Here is a 26233-nt window from a genome sequence, read left to right on the forward strand (position 1 = left end):
ATTTTATTACAGTAATTTGCATTGCAGGTCTATAGATTTTCTGTCTTGTTCGCTGACACAGGCATGGAAATGCGTTGGCGGACAGAGTTCGGATGGCTATGCACATGCAACCAGGTATGAACAAGAATCCGTGCTTTTCCTGATTAGAAGAACAACGCGGTTCTAATCGTATTGTTCCCCTTCCTTTCTCATCCCTGAAAACGAATTTGAACATTTCCAACGATTTACTTTTTTCTTTGCTTAATTTCACTCAAATTAAAAATATAAACGATCGTTCGAACGTTGCATGAGTTTAATACGAAATCTTCACATTTCATCGAAGACCTATGACAATATTCATCTTCAGTTAAAATTTTAAGAGTTTACTTGAAATAGATATGATATTTATTCGTGTGTCTTCTTATATTCTTTTAATATGGCACACGTGTCTCTGGTCAATCTCGTTTGACTTCTGTCGAGCTAATATGAAATTAGATCGCCCGTTCCTTCTGTTTATATTGCCAACATCCGAATCGAGTTTCGGGATCTGAAAACTTTCAAAAGCCTCAGTGATATGGGTATATCGAGATCAGCCCGATCCCGCCCAAAACTTCTTTCCACCCGTCTCAATCTTGGCACACGTGTACCCGCACACCTGCAAATTAAACGATTCAGTGTATATATTGGCAACAATTGTAAAATCAATTGGTTCAGTAAAACGATAAACGTAGATAATTATTATAAATATAAAATTCGTTTTCCGTATTGTTGTTATTATCTATTTATATCGATTTGATTTTAATTTATTTTTACCTGTTGCCAAGTATCTCTTAATAAAGTTTCACCGTAGATACATCGTAATAAGCTGAAATTGAGAGATACTTTTAATTGAAACAACGAATGTAGTAATACAAGTACAGGGAAGATTTTCCCTTGAAATTAAAATGACCTATTATCGGTAAAAATGTGATTGGTGGAAAAGTCGATTTGCGGAAACGGTATAACTGCGAAAAGGTAATTTTCATCGTATTTTATTTCACAGATAGGTTGTCGTAATTGGAATTGCCCCTCTGTTAGTGAAAACGGTTTATTAAACTCTGAAAGTTACAATAGCAGTAGAGTTCTTTTTTTTTCTGTTATTTACGATTTTTTTTCTTTACTGTAGAATCACATACAAGGTTACAGTACTTGAGGCCCTCCATGCGTAATAATTGCGACACATTTCCGTGCAAACCTCAAGTTTCGTCGTAATTCCGTGTTCATGTTCTCATAAAGTTAAGAAATAATTCAGTCTTTCCAAAAATCATTATCACGTACCTTAGGAGACAAACGCTCGCCTCCCTAGAGCTAGAGCTTTCAACGAAACTATCGAATGAATGACAATCTGTAATGATCTGCATAAAACCGTACAGTCCTTTTGATTTATCAACGCCCGCATCTTTGAAATAAACAGTTCCCTCTGACACTTGCTTTCGAACTAAGGATCGCGCGAAATAACGTGAACGATATTGCAATATTTTTAGATCAACCTGAAGTCTAGACTTTTGTGGAGAAATCTGTTTCAATATTAATATTGTCGCTGTGAGTTAATCTCTTCGCATTATTTAAAAAATTTTCTCAATTCCTCGTGTTTGCATGTAAACAGTCATTGTTCATCTAAACTATTCGATAATACGAACTATCGTTCCCCTCTTTCTTATTTCTTCGTCTTTTTTACAGAATTAAGTAAAAGCACAAAGACGAAGTTAAAAAGAAAGTTAAAAAGTTTTCCGAAATCGATGCTTGTAGCATCTTCTTGACTTGTGACAATTTTGAATTACCTTTGTTATATTAATAAAATATTTTCATTCCCTTTGTTGTTAACGAAGTATCAAGTAATTCAATTAATTCTCATTTTAGTTGGGAAAACTTTACTTTTTGCTTCTACTTAGAAAACGAGAAACGAGAAACATCGATTCCAAGGAAATGTGAAAAATTGTTTAAAAAGTCAATCGTCGAGATACCATTTTTAAAATAATCTTATCCGGAGATTTTGAAATTATAATCGATAGCTATCGTAACATCGTCACAGCCTCGTTATGTCCACGTTATTTCGTGCATGATCGTACAATCGGAAAGGAATCAAAGGCCCTAGCGGCTTCTGAGTACTGTCACGAAACTTCACGCACGAAGTTACGACGAGCTCGGATGCGACAAGAAAAATGATCATGTCGTTCATGCATGCGAAGTCCCGTTATGTTACCAGGTAATTATCGAGCTGAATGTGCGATAAGAAGATTCCACGATAATCGTAACCTGCACGAACCTAACTTTCATGCGATACGTGCGTATGGCTTTGTGTGTAAACGTACAATAAATATTATACCGAAGAAGTAGCGTATATATATATATTATTCTTGTATATATATATATGTATATATACACACATATTTATATGTATATTGTTGCATATATATTAACATATTCATATATGTGCATATTAATGTATATACATTACACATATGCATATGTTAACATCGCTCAGAAGTATCCTGAACACTTGTTTGCCTTCGTCAGAATGTAATTTAATTACAAGATTATAAATGAAAGGAGCAGAGATGAGTTTGTGTTTTCATTATTACCATTGCGTGATAAAATTAACCGTTCAAAATTAATATGAGAACAAGAACTTGTCATTCGTTATGGAACAGTTTCGTTATATAGAGAGTTCTGTATTTTTAGAGTTTTTATAATCATTAAAGAGCTTCTACTTTCCAATATATATATAGAATATAGATGAAATATATACACATAGAAAGACTATCGTAATTAATTCGAGCAATGATAATTAAAACCGAGGTGTATGTCGACGAATAATTTCAATACGTTAATGGTAAATTTTTTAAACGAATAATCAAAATTGTCTGACTGCGTAGAAAAATAAATATAATAAAAGATATAAATATCGCTTTTAGCCGGTAATCAATCATTAATCGTATTACTATTATATTATGCAACAGCAGTCATGAACCGTTATTATAGATTAATCAAAGCGTTTGGATACTTCCTAGCGATAATAAATTATACATACATATATAGATATATGTATATGTGTATATCTCAGGTAAATTTGAAAAGTTCACCTCTCGTCGTTTATCTATCTCTTTCTCTCATTCTCTTTTTCTCTTTCACACTCTCTCAGCTGAAAGATTTTCAACTTGCAATTGGTCGTGATTCGTTTAAACATCGATCTTCGAGGGGACTCATACTTGTTCATTATAGAAGTCCCATTTTAACGAACGAAGTTAAACAAAATTCGCGTGCAATCGTAGCCAGATCTCTCACGAGTTCGTTGAGTGTGCCATGTTTGTCCATCGCATTTTCTTAAAAGACACGGAGAATGATCACCCGACAGAGACCCGAGGCGAATGTGTATATACATAAAATATAACAGACTTTTTTTTAGAAGCTAGAAGATCACATAATCTCATGAGAAATGGAGTTTTTTGAACGTTTTGCATGGCGAACGTGTTTTACTCCCGATTTCCTATCGTCGTCGACTTTTTAGGGTAATTAGAGTACAATGATAAAGATCTTGGAGTATCTTGGACGATACGTTAAAGAAAGAAAAAGCATTTCTTCTTCTGCACGCAAATACAGTAAAATTCCCGTATTCGCGTTTCACCAAGATCTCATGATATTAGGTAGAAAATTCCTAAATTCCATCATCAAGGATTCATAATATTAGAGAAACCCATTGCGGAACACCGAATAGCATTTGAGGATCGTCCAAAGCAGATGATTCTTTTAACAATACATTATTAATAGCGTTATGTCGCATTGATGTTATCGTTATTATTAGATTGTTACTTTTTATGCAAGTTTATATTTTTAAGAACATGACTGAAATCTATTTATCTCTTGACAATTGAATATTAATCGTATACGTATGTAATAAAATTATGAAATCGTGAAAAGGTAGAATTGTTTCATTAGTCTGGCTTGTGAGAGGCTCGTATAATTATTATTAATATATTTCGGTTGATTTGTCTCGTTATCGATTATTTTATGCACGACTGCGACTGATTAATAAATTAAATTCAATCGTATGTGCATATATTGTGCTCGTTGCTATGTACAGTTTTATAATACGAGGGTTTCACTGTATTTAACGTTTCGAAAACTAAAAAATCAAGATAGCCGATGATAGTCACAGTTAGAAATGTTACGACACGATATTCTTATTGCTTTCACGTTTGCTTAATTATAGTCTGTTGGAAGTAGCTCAACAGTGTCCAAGATATTCCGTATGTAGGCTCCGTTATATTTGTCGCAATGTGTTACGCTAAATCCATCTTTTTTTTTTGGTTTTTTTTTCTTATTCTTTTTTTCGTACTATCTGAAAGAACGTTAACGCAGTTATTCCTAGAGATTACGATAACCCGTAAATTAAACGTAGCTTCTTAGCTTCTAGTTCGGACCAACGGTGCTATTAATATAACTAAAACGAAAACACGAAGGATGAAAATGTTACGTAACAGTAACGAAATATTATAATAGCTTTTGTATAAGTATCGTGGTGTTAGATATCGCTTAATATAGCAGAGATTCGAAATAAATGAACTCGTAGAGCATAACGATATTAATCTTGGTTAGTGAGATACAGCAGATGATTAACCCTTAATTACAAACACATGCTCGAGGAGAATCTGAGTGTTTATTTCATTATCACAAATTGGTGGAGAATTTCAGAAGCTGTATTTATTTAAATACTTGCAAGTATTTATATACTTTAATTGTAAAAGATTTTTACAAATAAATAAATAATTATTCAAAGCTTTTAAAACATGGTGATTTTAAAAATAAGATCATTAATCTACGAGAAAACATGTTTGTGATAATAGCAAAAATACGAGCATCTGTCGTTAAGGGTTAAAAATCGACATTTTCTGTCCAAAATCAATTAACCACGCAAGGATGTATAGAAAACAAGACGTAAATTTTTCTTCTATATTATTTTCTCTTATGAAGTGTCAACTCTTACAGGTAACAAAAATTCTGTGCTTTTAATTGATATTTCTATAGCATCGTTTTCCAGCTTATCTACAGCATCGATATACGATTTTTTAAAATAATGTATTCTGATTACGATATAATTCAATAATATGCATGTTTAACTGCATTGTTTCTGTGTTGTAGTTGAATAAAAATGTTGATAAAGTTATGTAACAGTATGTAAATAATATTAGAAATGCTTTAAAAGAGATTTAAGATTCAAAACCAATGTTAGAACAAACGAATAACCGAAGAATCAGTGAATCAAAATAGTCAAAAAAGAAAGTGCACTTCGGTTGTGCGAAATATCTCAATTTTCAAAATCACGATTTATGTACAAAGAACGTAAAATTAAAAGCACAGAATTTTCGTCTAACATCTAGCGTATTCAAAAACGATCATGTTACATTATCTGCACTCGGATTAAGAAACATGATCACGAACGATTAATTAATTTTGGACGCACAATAAAAACATACATAATAAAAAATAGAAACGCTTCGTAGAAGGCAGAAACCTTCTAGCGATGAAACATTCTGTGTGAGGAACAAACAAGCTTCCACAAAGCATCACAGCAAAGCAATCAATCAATCGTAAGCGTAATATCGTTTAGAAACCTTAAAAATGTTCAATGTTCACGATTATAAAATAGTTTGGCGTAGTGACAGCAATTGTCGCAACTGTCGACTGAAAATATCAAAATTGCCCTTTGTTTGTGTAACTAATTGGCGAAATCAGCGCAGGAAAGCAACGAACTGCAAGTAAGCGTAATTCGTACATGATCGATCGTAGGGATCGAGGATCGATTCAAATGCAATGGACTCGTATACAGGGTATTTCATCTAACACATTCAATGCGGAAGACATGAACGTGCGTGTCGTCGGAACTTTCCATCGTCTTGCGGATGAAGACGTCTGGGTAAGTGGACATGTGTTATAGAAAAATCGATTTCCGCCACCAGGCACCCATTTCGCTTTTGTTGCGTCGCATTGAACGCGTTAATTCGTTTGCTACTGACGATGCAAAAAACATACTTTTGACACGAGTTATTTTATTTTATGATTGTAATTTTGCAAGGATAATTTCTGCTTCAGTTGCTACTTTCTTTCTTTATTTTATATGCGAGAAGTGAAAATATATCGGCTGGATTTCTGTAAATTTATTAGTTTCATTCTTCGAGCACGTGGCAACATTCAATTTCTCAAAAGACAAATACTTCTAACATTCTTACTTTCTCGCACTTTCAGCCTGTAAAATTAATAATTAAATAATTTCATTCTCTAATTAAACTCAGTATTTCCTTCGTCAAAATATATTCTCTTATTCGATCAAATTAACGAAGGCGAAAATGTATTCCTGTATATTATACAATATATATAATATATCCTTGTACAATCTTCTTCGTATAGAACCAACTATCATTATGATTATTTTCTCACGCCGTCGTTAATAGCAATTGGAATCATCTCAAGTATAGAAATTAACCGAAATACCCCATACACGATGATTCACTGGAAGAATCGTCGACAAACAATGTGAAAAAGACGCGTTTTAACGATATCTTCGCCTCTCGATTCGCGAACGACGATTCGACAGAGCATTATCAAACCTTAAAAAGAGCGCAAAACACAGTAAAAAAGTTGAAAGATAGCGCGCGCGCATAGAAAAATCCCAGTTGTACGGTGTGTCTATCAGCGAGCTTAAATTAATTTACGAAACTATTTACACAGATCGCATTAAACGGAAGGTTGTCGAGCTTGTTATACATACTCGTATGTCGCTGTACTTAAGCTTAGCGGCTTACAGTTACGTACAGATACTTTAGTTAGTTCAGAGATGATTCGTACGTGTATCGCTATTATTATATTAAGAGTATGTATATATACTTTTTTGTTTTCTTTATGCATATGTATTATGTTATAATGTATTATATTATTTTATGTTATATTACGTTATATTATATTATATTATGTTATGTTATATTATGTTATGTTATGTTATGTTATATTATGTTATATTTTATATTATACTATATTATTATATATCACTAGCACTAGGTGAGTGAGAACTGAAACTTGGAGATTATACTTGTGGAATTTCTTCCTCGTTCACCTAGTGCCTAACGTTTTGTAAAATAACTTACAACTGTTCTCATATACATATATCGGTGTAACGTTTTTGTAATAACTTTAAGTGGACCCGAACGGTAGTCGAACGTGCACGCCTGTGCCTCGAGAAGAGTTTTTATTATAGAAGACTGTGACATCAATTAACAAGTAAACTGGCTGTCTACGAGAGTATGCGAAAAATTAGATATAGTACGATATTTTAATTCTAGAGGAACAATTTCTTAACGTTCTTTTTTTCCAATTTTTACATCGCCTTGGATGGGGTAATTAAAATTTGATAAAACATCTCTCCGTTTGAAATAAAACATGCCGCTTAGTGACAAGTTAAACATTGTAAATATATACAATAGGGGGTTGTATCAAGTGGAGTACATCGCGCTGCACTTGAAATCAATGTACAGAATTATAAAAGGAGATGACAATAAAAATCGTTATAGTCAACGTTATTTATATCTGTTCGCAGTTTTCATCGTGTTTCAAAGGTGTAAATCTAGATAGCTGTTTAAAATACAACGCTATAATCAATAGAATTCTAAAAAGTTGAAGTTTCTGCGTAAGTCGACTTTAAAAGATCGCTGTGGTTCGCTTCTATTCGTTTTCTCTTCGCATAGAATATTCGTAAAAAGTAAATTCCTACGAAAAAGTCTTCTCGACACACCGGCACAGAAGAATTTATAACTGTTTTTAAGTATAAATATTGCAGTGTAAATAGATAATTTAAATATTTGTTACTCGAAAGACACATCTAGATCGCATGTTTTACGTTGCGTCGTAAGATCATCGGAAAAATTACTCGCTACGATTTCCTCTCCCGCACAGAAAATTTTCCCTCGAAAAAATAACATCGAAGTCGGGTGCAGGTGCTGAGTTACATTTATCGACAAGGTGTTGTAAATAGCTCATAGCGACGTTCCGTAATTTTTGTCATCGTTTCTTCATCCCCGTGTCGTTCCTTCCTTTTTATATCCCTCTTTTGTTCTCGAATCGGTACGCAACGCCAGTTCACGTGCAAGGCTCTTCGAGAATGACGCGGATGAATCGTTAACATACACGTCGTGTCTAAAAAAGTTGCAATTTCTAGCTCTATTTTTCTTCTTTTACCAATGTGTTGCCACTTTTCGTCTATGAACAGGCACGCGATTTCCAGTTTTATTCGATTATGTTTCACGATTAAACTGTGGATATTTATGAAGATTTATACGTTCATGTAAATTTTATGAACACAAACGAAGGACTTAATGGGAAAGTCGTACAAGCGTATGTTTCCAAAAACGAGATAAAATCGAATCTTTGCGTAAACCAGTACTCGTTTCAAGATTGTTGCCATTCATTTCTCTTATGAGTATGTATACTAATATGTTTTAATATTTAGAAGCACCTTTTCTCGCATTGTAAAGTTTGTCACACTTGTACTATTTTAGTTCACAACAAATGTGATATCTTTTATTTATCTACGAATACCATGTCTGCTTTTTAAATCGTATCTATAAAGTTTTTAACACGTTCAACAAAGTTGTATTGAATTCTGTTTCTACTTCAAATTATGTAACAGTAAGTCTTTGTCTTAATGTCATAGATTTAGACACCTTCGTTTCCATTCTCGCTGCATTCCTCATGCTGAAAAAGAATTCTCAGCGTCGGGTTTAGAAACGTCATTGACAACATTTTTCATCAATTAGAGCCGACGTCATGTCTGGTTAAATTGAAATTACTGTATCATACAATTATAGCGATAGTCTCGCCGTACCCGTTTTCTGTTTAATAACTTCTTTAAGATTTAATAACTTCTTCTTCTTTAAGATCAACATCTCGTAAATTCAACGTTCTATAAATTTTATCATTTCTTCACCGCCTGTACCAAAACTGAAGAGAAATTTTTATATTGTTTGAAATAGACAAAAACTTTCTGACCAATTCAGATAATGTAACCGTTCAAACATTAGATCTTCGGAGAGTAGATATATATATATATTTTGTATACTTGTGCACTTTAAATTTTTTATAAATGCATAAACATCCGCAGTCTATTCCTGACACATTATCCGAACACCTGTTTAAGGTGTGAAACAATGAAAAAAGTTCTTTTGAGGTGAAATTCACCGAGGAAATCAAATGTTCAATCGCTCAATTATCGTATCAATATACGTTACCTTATATCACGTAACTATACTTCTGTCGTGTATCGAAATATAGAAATCATACGATCGAATTTCTCTGAATGTAGAATAGTTATTGTAAACGTCTAATTGGTCGTGACAGAAATTTATCGATAAAGGTAACGATATACATATAAAAATCAATCTAACAGTTTCTATGAAATACCAACGTGCTACGAACATTCTAAGTACCACTTTATTCTTTAAATTTTTGTTGTTCACGGAACGACCACAGTATGTTTTAATAGGCCTACCTACCACATACGCGATTGGTCGAGACAGAAGTTTCTCACGAAAGACGAAATTCAAGACAGAGGTAGAATCATATCGTGAACTTTAAACTGTATTCCCACAGTTGAAATCGTGAATGATACCACGAAGGAACTTCATTTGTTAGAAACGAATATCTTTGTATTTATTGGAAGAAAATTGTTATTAAAAAATAATCAAGTTTATTTACAAGTAGCTAGCAGAATTTGTAAATTATAAGTAAACACGAAGAAATCTAAGGTTCTTGAAATATTTCTTTTGTACATTTTTTAATAATTTCTTAAAATAATCAAGCATATCATATTTTGGGAAGAAAGGACATTTTCATATTTTTATTCGAAGTTTTTACGTACTGCTTCATGTGTACTGCTTTTACTTTCAATAATTTATTTCGTATAATAAATTCTTCTCTGAAGTTCCTTCGACTTCGTGGTATCAAAATTATTCAACATCGGAAAGTAGAAAATGTTGAATGATTACCGAGATAAGCTCAAATAGAATTCTTTTTGGCCAAAATCCCTTTCAAATTTCACTTTCTTTACTTCTTTCCCTATAAAATGCGCCATAAGTTTCAGATGAATTATGGTGTGGTAGAATAAAAGCATTTCCTAATAAACAGGTGCCCTAGTTCTGCGACATACAGAATGGTCCATATATCACGACTGTGTAAAATATCATACAAAAGTTTTCTTGGCTTAAAACAACAAATATCTAACATAGTAATAAGTCATTTTCTGGAATAGACTTCTTAACAGACAAATTTTACTTGTACCATACGAATGAATTTCATTTGTTCGATAACGACTGATATTCCGCCGTAAATTATTAGCTTTCCCTAGGGTGCGATAATAATTTATCGAGACTTTAAAATATTGACTTTAAAATATTCAAGTGTACGATATTAATAACTCGTGCAAGATATTATGGGCCATTTAGTACATTACGCACAGATCTAACAGACTAGATATGTTTGTCAAATAATATAAATACCTTAAACAATTAAAATTCAATGAAAATTCAAGGCGATGATCTTTAAAATCCAAAAAATGTCTGCCAGTAAAATATCTAAATATCCGTAAAACTACCGACGCTAGGCCAATTCTTTTAGATTTCTAAAACACCTTCTAATATCGACACTTATCCTAGAATTTTCATTTGCACACACACACATGCGCGCGTTATGTATAATAATTAACACATATGCCAAGCTACCGAGGAACATAGCGTTACAAAAAGAGAATACTCGAGAGGGTACGATACAATCATTTCGTGCTGCTACAAATGCAACTGAATCATCTACGTAGAAGTTGTCACTTTTAGATTGGCACGTAAAAATTATACTTAACAACTTTTCCTAATATTTCCTATCAGATTTAAGAGCATTACTCGGATGATTTGTTAAATTCATTAGATTTCTTTCATTCAAATTTTACCCGTTTCCTCTTTCTTCTTTGAACGAAACGTCCTTCCTCTTTTAACGATATTCCAATATTTCTCGAGATTCTCCTTCTTCTTTGCGCGTCTTCAATAATTCATAGTTGGTTGTTATCCTCTGTCTCATTATGCTCGTGCGTAGAACGTTCCGATTTAGTCGCATGAGAAATATATATGTATATATAATGCATCTATTCTATGTATATACGTTTGTTATTTTTTTTCTTTTTTTGTACAGAGCTTTCTTTGGTTTTCGAGAAGAAGGAATTAGTCTTTCAGAGTGATAACGAACTGTGTTTGATTGAATGCAGGGTGTTCGGTTTGGCAATTTCTCTTTTTCTGTTCGCTTTGTATTTCAATTTATCCCCGCCATCGTAGAAGAACCATAACTGTTGATTACTTGTCAGAAACCCGAAGAAAGTCTCAAATCCACTTACGTTCACGTTAAATCCACTTAGACGATGTTAAGCATCTTCCAGTGCAATAACAACAACTTAGAGAAATATCTCGACAAAATTTCAGTTGCTCTACGATTTTCGAATTTCTGTATGTCAATCTCGGTCCCGTTTCAATAAATAAAGAAACTCCTGGAATTTTAGGACGCGTTTTAGCGCAAAATTAAAACCAGAACGTTTTAACGTACAAAGATTCTTATCTTCCATAAATTTAATAAGTAATAACTAACTAATGAGAAACAGATTGAAAAAAAGATAAGAAACAACTTGATTGTCGCAACAGAGTTAAATAGAAGCTCCTGACACGTACGTAAACCATAAAATAAAATAGAAGAATCTTACATAGATATTCATAGTGTTCTTCTTTCTACGATTTCGAGCACGAATGAACAAAATAGCAATTTTAAACAAAATGTTCCTGGCTTCAAGTACACATAAAAAGATAAAGACTTGTTCGCAATATCTCAAGGATTTGTGTCGACTGACTTTGACCAGAGAAAGTGCGATAACAAAGTTACCCCGTCCTATTCCCTTATCTCTACGTGGAATTCTTCAACGTTTCGCAGTTTGCATCCAGAAGTAACCGAAAGAATGGTTCGCTACGAAACATAGCATAACATTCCAAACAGTTTATATTTCGTTCACGTAAAGGTAAAATACCAACGGCCAATGAAGTGATATCGTGGATCGGATAAAGCTCGAACACCCAGCATACAGGATAGAAAAGTGCACTTTCTTCAGCGACGATTCAAGCTGAGTACACGTTACGCATTACATGTCGATAATATATATATATATTTATATTATATAATTATATATATATATAATTATATATATATAGAAAGTTACAAAAGATAAAAGAATCGAGTATAATGTACACGATGTCCGATAGACTATCTTCAACGGTTATTCTCCGTTTTACTTTCCTTTCAAAAGCTTCGATTTATACGTTTTCCAATTTCTCTCCTCATTCTCCCTCTCCTTATCTTCACCATTCTTTTCTCCTTTCTCTTTCTAATTTAAGTCTGGAACGCCTGAGGAGTTTCTCTCTATCAGCGGATGTACTTTCATCATCGACTAACCGGATCCAATTAATTAGCCGGTTTCTCTGACGTCGATCATTAGGCTTCGTCAGAGTGAGAGCCTTGGGAGCTACGCTTCTTCTTATTGTTGCCGTGGTGATGATGATGGGAATGGTGTTCATGATGGTGATCGGTGTGCATCAACGCGTCGGTTTCTGGTTGATTCTGATGGCCCACCAGCAGATCCAGCGTGCCTCGTGGAAGTCCAGCTTGATCGTTAGCTGGAGGCGGAAGTGGAGTTGCCACGGGTGACTCGCTTGGTAATGGCACACAGTGCAACACGTAGCATCTAACACCGGCTAGTATGATACCTAAAAAACATTGAGTTTTGTTAGTAATTACCACACTTTACGCGATCGTTTTACCATTTAAAGTTAGTATTTTTCTATTTTTTTTTTCCATCACTAAAGTGTGAAACTTGTACGAAATGGATCAAGAACGAGAGGAATACGGAAGGGTACATAATGATCGTTAGGATTCAAAGGATGATCATTGGATATTTGTTACGATGATATTTTATGAGGTAGTTTGACTGTTTAACGTTGGAACTACTGACGATTAAAATGTAAACTTTGTACCAAGCGACTCAAAATGCAGTTAAAGGAAAGCTATACATAACGCGAGGATAATGCCTGGAGGTCATCGAGTTTTCGATATGATGGTATTTTATAGGATCGTTTCACCGTTTAACGTTGAGGATTATTAAACTAATTGTAAGTTAGCTACTCGCTTGTAACTCATTACAATCTTCGAGAAATGTAGGTGTTTAATTTTCGAAGAAGAAGAGGGGAATCGTTACGAATATCAACCAGAACGAAACTCTTCTTGATGAACGTTGATCGATTCGTAATTTGGTAATTATGCTATACAATTTTCATAAAAAAATCTTTAAAGGAAACTGTAGGATTTGATAAAAAGTGTAATAAGTTTTATCATTATTTTTTGTTAGAAATATCAGCACTAAAAGTATCGGACTGGAACTAGACTAATTCTATACTAAAGTGTAACGTTTTACAACGAATTACGGACATTAAAATAGCAGGAGTATGAAGAAAACACAAATAAGCTGATAGACAAGTCTTCATCTATTTACTTTACGAATGATTATTAAAAATTTCTAAAAATGTACCGCGATATATATATACGATCTTTATAAAAAATTATGGATTGGTCAGTTCGACTATTCTGATAGTTATAGCGTTAAATTTTTATAAGTACGAATAATATTGATGTAATGGCAATAATAGCGATATAATTATTTTATACGGTGGATATTTATTTCTTATATTTTCCGTTGCTCGTGATTTTAATTTTAAAAGTTGTTACTAAGTAATATTCCTAGTTTCTGTTTTACTCCATATCTTATGTTATTATTAATATAAATAGCTTCTTAGGGACAAGTATTACTGAATTTACAATGTGAACGATGAATATTTAATTCAAAAAGTACAAAATTCGAAAGATTGAGGTATAATTTAGAATTAGAATATGACATACTCGTTACATAAATAACGGTGATAAAATATCAATTTAACTATTTTATTTGTTCATTTTATAGAGATTTCATTTAAAAGTTGTATTTGTTAATCAGAGATTTTATTTGTTATTTCTATACATTTTATATTTATACGAAGGAATACAAGTTACTGAGCGTCTGACAAATATTGAGATCGTCCACTGTAAACACGTTGCACGTATGATACACGTAAAGAAACTTCTTTGGTATTTAAATGAATTGAGAAGATAATGTCTAAGTTAAATTTAAATTATAAATTTAAATTACTTTTCTTATATCTTTATATACTTATATATTCTATATTTCAAATATCTATAACAATTTATAAATCTTCTCAATAAAATTTTCAAATATAAACCATTCCATTTTTAAAATGCATTATTTGATTATACACGTTGATGTGATGTACATATTTTCAATACAACATAAAATTTAGATTTGTTAATTTAACGGAACTTTGACGATGAAAATGAGCTTTACTGGTTTATGTTGCGGTAATTTTCGTAGGCTGGAATGTAATTAGTTTAGTGTAACGAAAATTCGATCAAAATTTGTACTATAAATTTCAGGCTACACGTCAATATATTTCGCGTTTATACTGTGTAATTAATACTCTATGCAACGTACTTTGACAATTTAATTCCGAAGCAACCGTTTTATCTGTTGCTAAGTTTACGAGTATGGCCTCGTGTTGATAATATCGATGCATGTGAATTTCATCGGTCAACTTTATCGTTCATGCAAATGTTATGGAGATTCTTGTTATTGCGTTCAATCGATCTGCACTTAAACGTATGTGACAAGAAACATTCGAGTACAAGAATATCGAATAACGTTCGCTATGTAATTATATACTTCTTTTTCGTAATAATAATTTATAAATAATTTTTAAAAATAGATAGACAAGTACAAAATAGTCAGCGTAACAATTAATTATGATTCGTCATATTATGATTTGGAAAAAATAAATTTTGCCACTTTTCTACGATTAATATAGCTTACTGGAATAAATTAATAAACTCACAATTCAGAAAAAACGTGGCATAGTCTACTTTCGCTCTTAACGTTTCATTTAAGGAGAATGTAATTAAAAGTAAGTAGAGAAGTAAACAAGGGAACAATTTCTTTCAAAATGACTGTTCTAGTAGAATTTTCTATTCACTTATACGTACATGGATTTCTAATAACTCGTTAAAAGCAATTGAGGAAAAATGATCAATTTTATTGAAAACTGAAAATGTTGAAAAAAATTTCAGTCGACCTAAATATGGTAATTACTTTTAATAAGCTGTTGAGAATGTTCACGAATTGGTTTTGTAAAAATTTTTGTAAAAATCAGAGAAAATTCAGCTAATTTTTATTCTTTTTTTATTTGGAATTATATTTTTCGAGGGAATTTTAATGAAACTATATTCTGTAAAACTCACGCAATTTTTATATATATGCAAACGTATTTTAATCTCAGATATGTTTATACACATTTGCAGCGTACTTATAATAAAATTAATTTTTTGTTTAAAGAACTTTATTAAACATTTCCGTTGCGAGATTGTATAAATTCGTGACGATAATTGTATTTAACGTTCTATACTTAGGATATTCCTTTTAGCTAAGTCAAAGAACAGCTATCGCTTCTATTCCGACCACGATGTTAAACGTCGTTATCTTGATTACTCTGAATGGATAGCACACAGTAATATGATTTTGTCATAAAATCTCTGAAGAAGAGAAAGTTCTTTCCAAACTGCTTCTTATTACCTCGGCACTGTCTTGTATAAATCTCATTGCTAACTATAGAATAAATAAAACGAGTTTATACGCGAATTCCATTATTTCAGTAACAAAGCATTCGGAATATTTGATTAAAATTTCAATAAATAGAAGAACGTGAATATTTCATTAGAACCACTTCGCTTTTCCTACATGTTTGTGTAGGAGATTTAATAATATAATCTCAGAGGACGATCATGATAAACGTTTAATATCGTTGGAAACTTTTTCTGAAAGTAAAATATTAATAGAACTTTTAATAAAAGTTGGATCTGTTTCAAGTACGAGCGTTAAATAGAGGGACATAATTTTAGAATATCTTATTTTTATTCATTTATTAATCAGTATACTATATCTATTGATATGAAATGGTTAGAAGAAATGTAGTGGCACTCGGCAGTAAACTTTCTAACGGTTTCTGTCCCGTGGTGCGCTACACAAAGACGCTATTCTTCGGACAAGATGACTGCTAGAAATTGAAATATTTCTATAATACATTTTCTACCTGACGAAGGTTCATCAAATGAGCAAATAGTCCTTTTTTTAGCATTTCCTAAAGTTATTATTTATTATAGAAAGATACGTGAAATTTGGTTTTTCTCAGGTACGAAACTTCCCGTTAGCAACTTTCTCTCGAGGGCGGTTAGCATCTTTCCTCAACCGCCGACCTAGAGATCAACCAATTAAAAGCAACGTCCATTTCCCTCACTTTCCTAACGAAGATTTTCCTTGACGAATTCGGTGATCTCGTATCTTTAGACACACCTCATCATAGTTTTCCTCTGCAGTCGAGTCTCGAGTCGTCAGTACATAGTCTCCAGTCAGCAGTCGATAGTCCATAGTCGTTAGCCGAAAGTCTATAGTTGAGTAATCATCATCCGAATTTGAATCACTATCGTAACGTATCGCCTAGAAGTCTAACTTATAACCGCGAAACGCAAACAGCTACTTGTTAATATATATATTGTTAACCATACTCGAATGATTCTTTAGCACTTATCACGATCTATCCACCTCAGAAACAATAAAATGAAAAAGACAAAATATCTAAATAACTGTATATTTTAAATAACTTCATTCGTTTCTTATTTTCCTATGTGAGATTTGAGAACAATGTTTGGTATACTGTAACTGTAACTGTCTAGTATACTACACAAGTTTGAATCGTTATTTTAGCATTTGCAACGAACATAAATACTAGTTAACAAACGCTTGAAATTTTGCAAAGGCGTGTTAGTATTTAGTATGATTGAGTCTATTCAGTTCGCAAGTTTGCAAGCATAAACTTGGTGGTTCTAAAGTTCAAAAGTTACGGAATTCAGAGCTGCAATAGAACGAGCTGCACGACGAGATGCGAGGTACGAATTTGCAAAATTTAAAAGGAGAATGTATTAAAAATTGTTTTTCTTCGTATCATTTCCTTTCATTTCATTTTATTAAATTAGCATTTCTCAATTAGGTGTGTCCAATATGAAAGATATTCAAATAAAGAAATAATCATGAAACATATTTCCTTGATTTACCACCTTACGAATATTCATTAATATTTTAATTACAAACTATAGTATTGTATAATAAATTCGTAATAAGTGAATGGTAAAATCTTAAATCAATATTTTGCTACAAATATTACATTTTGGTTAAAAAATATGTACATTTGAATTATTTGATGAAATCATGTTACCGTGATATGTTCTTTTGAAAATGTCACATTTTTACTGTAGGTGTAATCCAATTAGTCAATGGAATTACATATCCTGTTGAGAATACATAATTAAATATATAATTAAATATTCTGTTGAAAATATTATCCCTACGCTCGTTATTAATGTATTACTCGATGAAATTAACTATGCAGTATAATGAGTCGAAATGTCGTGTTGAAAACGTCATAATTCTACCACAGATATGTAGCCTAATTACTTGAATTCAACTTACATGATAGATAATAGATCCTATTTGAGAGTATTCAACTGCAGAAAAATGTGGCCTAATTACTCAATGGAATTATATTTTACGATATGATATTTTATTTTGAAAATACTATACGTCTGTTTGTACAATGCAATTAAATCGTTATAAAATACACATATATAATAACAGCAGGTAATACTTGAAGTTAACGTATTAGATCCATAAAACCAGCGATTTACGTTTAATTGTGCTTTATGTATTAATTTATGTATTATGTATTAATTGATATGTATTAATTGTGCTTTACTTTCTGTTAGCGCTACTATGTAAAAATAATTGGTTTCGTTTTTCAAAATTACTCTCTAAAACATATTATTTATTTACGTGTACCTATATTAAAAATACACGAAAATTATATAAATTTGAAATTCTCCGTATTATTATATTTGTCTCTTTCATGCTCGGTGTATTACCATAGTAAATCGTTATTAACCAACTAACCGACAAATATAATTGATGTTAATGAGACTTCGACCAATTAGTGATCTTGCATCTTTATAAAAATATCAGAAAAAGTGTGTTTGTATTATTAACAATAAATTCTTTGTTCCCACAGCCTAAAAAAATTTGGCTTTCAGGTGGCTTGAAAAGAAACGTTAATTTCAGATGTAATTAATTTCGCTGGAATATACTTAAATTCCTTATCACTCTATAAAATCATTTTAACTATATAAGATTACAACTGAAGTTACAACATGCTTGGGAATTTATTCTTCTCATTACATATGCATTGCAGTTGAGATGAATGTATTTCTTTGACCCATTATTCTCTTATATTATTCTCTGGTGAACATTCGTCACGGGCGCACCGGATCGTTTTGGCAGAAATTCAGAGTTTCCTCGGTACGGTTTCATGGGCTGAGAAAAAATGGCTTACCTAGGAGAAGCAGAATGCTGCCCGCTACGAGTAAAGCGAGTCTATGGTCGGTGGTCGTCGCACCTGGGGCAAGCTGGACTAGACCAACGACTAGCACCACTGCGCCTAACAATAGACACACCACCACCGCGTGTAGCCCCGATATCTGTAAACGACAATGTCCTGGTTAAATCATTTGTCACGTCTAACGGTCATAGGAATCATCTGGTGGTGATTCCACGTGCAAGATGTAAATTATTCATCATCCTGCAAGTGTTTCTCTCGAATGATTCTCTGTTATAGGATAATTCTGATGATCTGTGTTGCTTTCCACAATTAAAATGCTCTATGCGTTATTTCTTCTATATTTTAAGATATACTACGGCTCATACAGCGGATAACGAAAGCATTTAAACACTTACAGAAACTTCTTACGCATATATATCAATATATGCGTAATATAAAACACGTTATAACATATATTCAGTTTTTAAAATACATTACCTCTTGTACAGTGGCTTGCGAAAGTATTTGAACGTATATAGAAATTGTTTATAAACATGTTACGTACATATAACGTATAGTACAAACTATTTAAGAACTATGTTAGCAGAAACGAGTCCGAAAATGCATGTAGCAGTTGTTTCTTTCTTGCGATTATTTACTGCAAACGTACGATTCGTGGACATTACCAAAGTATTTGAACAATGAATTATTCATTATAGCAATGTCCATTCATTAATCATGTTGTATATTCTTGTTTTACTAAATGTACATTTGTAACAAGTGTATCGTAAGCTCTATGTACATCTTCGAATTAATTATGCATTTTGCTAACGTAATCATGATTTTACATTTTAATTCTAGTATTTGTTTCGTATTTTTGAGATATTTCAGTTGTGGTCATTTGTATTTGACTATGAGAATATGAACTTATATAGAGATATAAGCATAAGAAATTGTTAAACTAATGTAAAAATTGGAAAATTAGACGGATGACCGAAGTATGCAACGTTTCGTGACAAGTATAAAATATTCTTCTATTTCTAATCATTTAATTAATTCTATTAAAACAACAGCCTTTAATAATTTTAAATATTTTCAAGAATTTCAATAATTATTATTTCAAGAACATATTAAAATATTATATTTTTTAATATTATTATATATTATTTTTTTCTATTACAAGACTTTATTATATCAATATTTTAGTCGTAAATATTTAGGTGTATAACGTAATCGGTAAATTTTGTACAAGATTTTAATGGATAGTAGTAACTCTGTTGTTTCTTGAGCTTTCAATCCACTGTATTATGTAACTGACGTCGTGCATCTGGTAAGTCTATCAAAATCTATATATAATCTTTATCAAGGACTCTTTTAATTAATCTCTTAATCATACTTATATTGTCAATGCATACTATAATATTAATCTCAAAACGATTTTCGCTGTTCGATGTTTAATTTCTAATCTGTTAATTTTAATTCTGTTCTAACAAAACGTAGAACTCTTCTAAACCATAAAATCTATTTAGAACATTACTTAATCTACGCAGAGAGTAAACTGTTCAGTTCTATCGAGATTAAATGTATTTTTATTTTCAAAAAAATAAATACCAATTATCGATTTGCAGACATTTATGAAAAATTTATAAGCACAAAAATATATGCGTGTAATATCTAGAGAAAAATTCGTTTTATAACATTTAATGAATCATTCAAATTTCTCTTTAGATTCCATTTCTTTAAATATATTCAGAAATATTTGATTGGTCGTAAATATTACAGAGTCGATCATCTTGATTTCTAAGCAATTTCTTTCAACATAAAAATTTCAGAAAATAGAATCGATCATTTTGATTCTTGAGTTTCAGTAATTCGAGTGTTCTGCCAAGTCGTTGAAGTACGTATTATAAGAAGATATGCAAATCTATAAATGGCACACAGGCACACATGAATTCTACACAGTGGAATAATTCAAGAACACAGAAATCGAACGTTCGTGTTGTCATAAAGTGTACCCATGATGCGTAGCGTATGGTCAGTTGAGATCAATAAATAGTCACGTTAGCGCGACGATATCCATCACTGTAATGTACGTACGTGCATATGTTCGTATGTTTGTACGTTAAGCGAAAAATTACCTTGCCACAGAGATACAACTCGGGTAAAGGTTCCAGGTGGTTGTTGTGACCATGAGGACTGGGGGTAGGCGGTGAGCCTTGAGGCGGTGGCATCCATTGGCCCCCTAGGTAAAGCTGACTAGGACGTTTTAATCTTTTTTCCTGTCGTTTACGTTCGTGGCGAACTGCCACCGCAGGCATTGCACCGATCATCCTGCAAAATAGTCGGCGAACGTTAATGGTAATTAAAATATTATGTATGCAAGTAAGCTTTTCTTGAAATTTCGTAAATTTACCACTGTGTCTTTGTAACTCATAGATGAATTTTAAGAAAAGTTCGTTTCAATGATTTCAACTAGATTGTTAAGATTGCACGATAAGATTATGGACAGTGGCTAGGAAAGGTATTGATACATCGATGTATTTACTATAGCATTTGTATAATAATGAAGTCGTAGGTCCTTAAACGTTGCATAATTTGAAAAATTTGATATTACGCGAATGAAATCATTATCAGATAGACACACAAAACACGCTACACAGAATCTGATAGACACCTTTGTGGAAAACGAAGATATGTGTTTATATTATATTATAGTTGTAAAAAGTAAAATAGAGTTGTAGGTGTGAAAACATATTAAATTTATATATTTAAGAATTAACTGATAAACGATGGTATATGCTTATAATTAAATTAAGAACATTTATAAATTGTTGTAAAATATAATAATTTAAAATCTTGTAAAAGGAAATCCGGAAGTCTGCAATTATTAAAAACTAAACCATCGTATAAATCCTTTTCTCTTTGGGATGAATGATATCATTCTTGACCACTGGTCACTTTCATGTTTTGTTATTATAATAAAATTATTATTTTCATAAACTGACATTTAATATAGATTAACACAGTTCTAAATGAAAAAATAGTACCTTAAAAGTGTAAATTTATTTTTAGCTGGTAAAAAATATAAAAATTATAAAACTGATTATTGTAACAAATTGTAGGAGGGGTCAATTTACAATAAAAATTTCAAAGTAATTAAATTTGATCGTGTTATAATGGAAAAAACAATTTTCATGACATCAGTGCATCAGAACGTTTTTGCATTGTCACCTTTCCACCAATCATCCGTAACCTTGTCAACGGATGATCGTCATGTATATAAGGAACATCCGACTCGCGCACGAGCTCATTTTCGCTTGAATTTTCGTAACGTGAAGATCGACAAGAAACCTTTGTTTACTTATTAATAATTTAATTTCGAATTTAAATATAACGTATAAACCACTAATCTACAACATTTAAGTTATAATTCGGTCCGAGTGACCCTTCGGTGGTGGACACCACTCGTTCCGTTGGCGCCTTGCCTTCGTAATTCTGTTCAGTGGTCCTCCCCCGAATCCCACTTATTCAGTTGGAGTGTGTTAAACTATAGGCCTATGTGCTGGATCCACGGCTTGATCACCAGTGGATCACTGGCATGCATCATCGGTCGGCGCTAGCGACCGCGACTCATGATTTCGAACGGCGAAACAGAAATCGAGTTACGGTCAATCCTTGGGCTTTCCGCTGGACCTTGGGGTTATCTCGTATGCAGGGATAAATCGCAAAGGTTTGTTAACCATAAATAACTCATGGCCGGGTCTCTTGCGTAGTCACCTCCTCGTGGTGAGACCTGGTAATTGGCATCGTTTTTCAAAAATTAATCAGTTGATTAATCTTTGGAAAACGATACCAAGCTAAGAACTACGCACCAGTCCGGTTTGGATCTCCAAGTGCCGCCAAAAGAATTTTGGATGATCCGGGCTGGACTGCAACGTGGGACACCGTGGGACACCGTTGGACACCGTTGGACACCGATGGACATCGATGGACACCGATGGACACCGATGGACACCGATGGACATCGATGGACATCGATGGACACCGATGGACACCGACGGACACCGATGGACACCGATGGACACCGATGGACACCGATGGACACCGTTGGACACCGTTGGACATCGTTGGACACCGATGGACACCGATGGACACCGATGGACACCGATGGACACCGATGGACACCGATGGACACAGATGGACACAGATGGACACAGATGGACACAGATGGACACCGATGGACAACGTTGGATATGTCTTGACTCTCAAATCCATTTTGAGCCCATTCTGTGCAATGATACGTATCTAACTTGGAACGATATATAAAAATCTATTCTTCTTTTCCACTGAATCTTGCAATTATTTTGTGCACGAGAGTGCGTCGCGTGAGTCCATTGATTCTTTCGAAAGATCGCGAACGAATGAGTTCGCGCCGCGATTTTTCTTTCATTGTCTGTTTGTTCGGGCTTCTTCTTATTTTCCCATTTTTAAGGAAAGATTGTTGCGGTCATGTTAGAGTTTATAACTTTTCGATATATTCAAAAGTTTAGAGTCGCGAAAATAGGAAGTTATATCTCAATGATAATTCACATATGGAATTCAATTTCTTTTGTTCTATTATGTGAATTTGCTGCAGTTAACGTCATAAACTTGCAACTTAGTAACAGTTAGATTCAAATACCTCGAAACAAGGTTTCGCGTGCGTTTATCAAGTATTCTTTAAGTATATTTAGTGGCGAACTTTTATTCTTGCAAATATTTTCCAATATTTATAACACGCGACTATAGTGTATTAGTGGAATGTATATTTCGTATTCTAATAACAAAAATTCACAGTATATATTCTAATTGCGAACAGTATAATTCTTGCGAACGATTCCATTGCATTCACGGCATTCGTAAGCATTTGTTCGAGAAATATCTCACAATTTTCAACTTATATTTTTATACTTGTTCCAATTTCTTAATAATAATTTTTAAATATAAAGAAATAGCAGTATTTTCTAAATAAACGTTCGATGGGAAAAAGAAGAAAATTGTCGAAACGACGTTTCGCGTCTTTTCCACCCTCCACCCCCGCCCCTAAACTGCTTTATTTTCAGGGAATATTTGTGACCGCGCGCAATGCGGTTGTAGAGTCAGTGTTTGTTACGCAATAGTTTCTTTTCAATATTTTAAAATAACGATAGTTTTGAACAAATTCGATCGAATAATCACACGCGAAAATAATAAAAATTTATCAATCAAATTTGTACGCGATATTAGAGTTCTTGTTCGCCGATCATAAATTAAGCGGTCGCGGTAACGTAGTCTTTTATTTTTCTTTTTTTATATATTTATTTTTTTGAATATTCGTTTCCGGTATTAGAGTCAGTGTCTCCCTCAAGAGGATAAAGCCTCTCCAGGAGCTCAAGAATGTAAGTAGTTTTATATATTGTATTTCAATTTGTTCTATTTATTACATTTTGTTTCAAATATTGTTAATTATAAAGTAAAAATGATTGATAATTTAGAAAGTTGTAAATGTCCTTTTTAATTGAAATAAAGTCTTAAAGTCTTAACATTAAAGTACAATAGAACTGTCTGATACGTATAAAATATCACTGAATGTTTTATTCTCAAACTTTTATATTAGAGTTTCAATTTACATACTTATTAGAGTTTAGTCTTTATTATTATTAAAATTCCATGTTTTTTTATTATGTATTAACAATATTAATGATATCTTATGTTTTATTATAGACATATCACTGCTTCAACTCCTTCGTCTTCTTTGGGAATGTTTTAACAATGGCTCAAAAGCCAAAAATGTAAGTAACTTTACATATTGTACTTCAATTATATATATTCTGTATATTTTTCTTTAATCACTATCAATGAAGAAATATAATTCGATTAAAAATTTGGGAGGTTAGCATTTTCTGAGGTTATTCTTTCATTAAAATAAAATAAGTGTTGAAATCTTAATACCGAATTATGAAACAAATTAACATATTTCTAACATATTTCAGAAATCTTTAGATTCTTAATTTTTAGATTTTAAACTTTCATATTAGAGTTTCAGTTTCTATACTTATCAAAGTTTATTAGAATTTCAATCTTTATTATTACCAAAGTTACTAAAATTAATAAACCTTCATTTTTCATTATCTCCAACTTTTTAAACAATCAGCAATCACTCATCGTGTTTTGTTCTGTAACAGATTTTTCTCAACCTCCATTTTCACCACTGGATCTTGCACTGATGATATTCGCTGGGGTGGCGCAGCATCCATGATACGTCCTTTGTTTCTCCGCTTCGAACGGTGAGTCGCATGCATTTCTGTTCCTCCGGTCACTCAATCATGTCGTAGGATGAAAGGTCCGAATCGGCACGGGTGATCGGTTGTATTACGTAGAATTCTTTTGCGAGCATAGTGACCGCGGGTATTTCTTATACCCGTGGGTAGTAACACTCATTTTTTCAAATTTATTAGTTTAGGATAGGTCTTCTTACACATCGCGATTATAATAATTAGTTTAAACATATACACTTGAGAATATATTCGTGTTATTTTTAAATATGCATGTTAATATTCCGTATGAATATTTGCAAATGGCAAATATCTACACGAATATACCTATTTGACATAAATATATTTGATTTTAAGCAATGAATTGATCGTGACAATATTAAGTCACGTTCGTTTATTTCATTTCGGTTAGAATTTAAAATATCAGTCAAAATTCATTTTTTCCCGTATAAGAATGTGTGAAATTTTACGTGCAAGAAGACACTTCGCGACAGGCAGATTTTTTAATCAAAGCAATAATTTTGAACATTGCTTCTGCATTTTCGAGTATGTGCTTTGATAAAGAGATCGCCTGAGATTATTTCTTTCTTAGTAATATATTTAGAGTTAATTATTCCATTTGATCGAGTCTCAGTCTTTTTCAATTAATGCTACCTTTTTTGCAATGTTAAAATTTTGTTCCGATTTATTAAATTAATAAAGTAGAGTTACTTAGTTACTATTAAATTAATAAAGTAGATTTAATCAGGAACTGAGTAGTAAAATATAAAATCAAAGAACGTTAGTCCGTTAAATAAAAATTACACAAACTAATCATCTTTTTAGATCAGGATTTTCAGGTTTAACCCTTTCCGTGCCCATTGTCAGGATCTCATTCACGTGCCCAGGTGCTACTTGAATGGGAGAAAGGCATTGGGCACGATAATCTAGAATTAAGTAATGTAATAATTTCTCAGCGACTGACGATGTGTTAGTGTATCGTGCACGACGTATTTTCCACATAATGTGTGTGTGTTGTTAGGCCGTGGAATTGCGTCGCTTTTTCTTATTCGTTAAAACTTCAAATATTAAAAATGTCGAGACATATATCGATTCAATTTACGTCTCGATACAATTACAATTTCTGATAATATCATCCACATGATTAAGTGTACTCACATTCTTAATATTGCTATCAATTGCAATTATAATTCCAAGTTTACTTATATCTATTTTAAAAATATAATTTCCTCAGACGTGTTTTATCACGTTTTACGCAATGGTCACTAGCCTTCGTCA

At 32.5% G+C, this 26233-nt stretch overlaps 1 protein-coding gene across 1 annotated transcript in view; it reads right to left on the reverse strand.

The window, feature by feature from the left end:
* Positions 1–1050: 1050 nt before the first annotated feature.
* The window catches only part of LOC126915404 (uncharacterized), a 129811-nt gene continuing 104628 nt past the window's right edge, over positions 1051–26233 (reverse strand). Inside the window, exons 2-4 of the mRNA XM_050720060.1 lie at positions 20801–20993; positions 18678–18822; positions 1051–12851 (exon numbers count right to left, since the gene is read on the reverse strand). Of these exons, the coding sequence (XP_050576017.1) occupies positions 12580–12851; positions 18678–18822; positions 20801–20992 (609 nt within the window). The 5' untranslated portion in view covers position 20993 and the 3' untranslated portion in view covers positions 1051–12579. The remainder of the gene's footprint in view (positions 12852–18677; positions 18823–20800; positions 20994–26233) is intronic.

Source organism: Bombus affinis, chromosome 1 (assembly GCF_024516045.1).
Source record: "Bombus affinis isolate iyBomAffi1 chromosome 1, iyBomAffi1.2, whole genome shotgun sequence".
NCBI classification, from domain to species: domain Eukaryota; kingdom Metazoa; phylum Arthropoda; class Insecta; order Hymenoptera; family Apidae; genus Bombus; species Bombus affinis.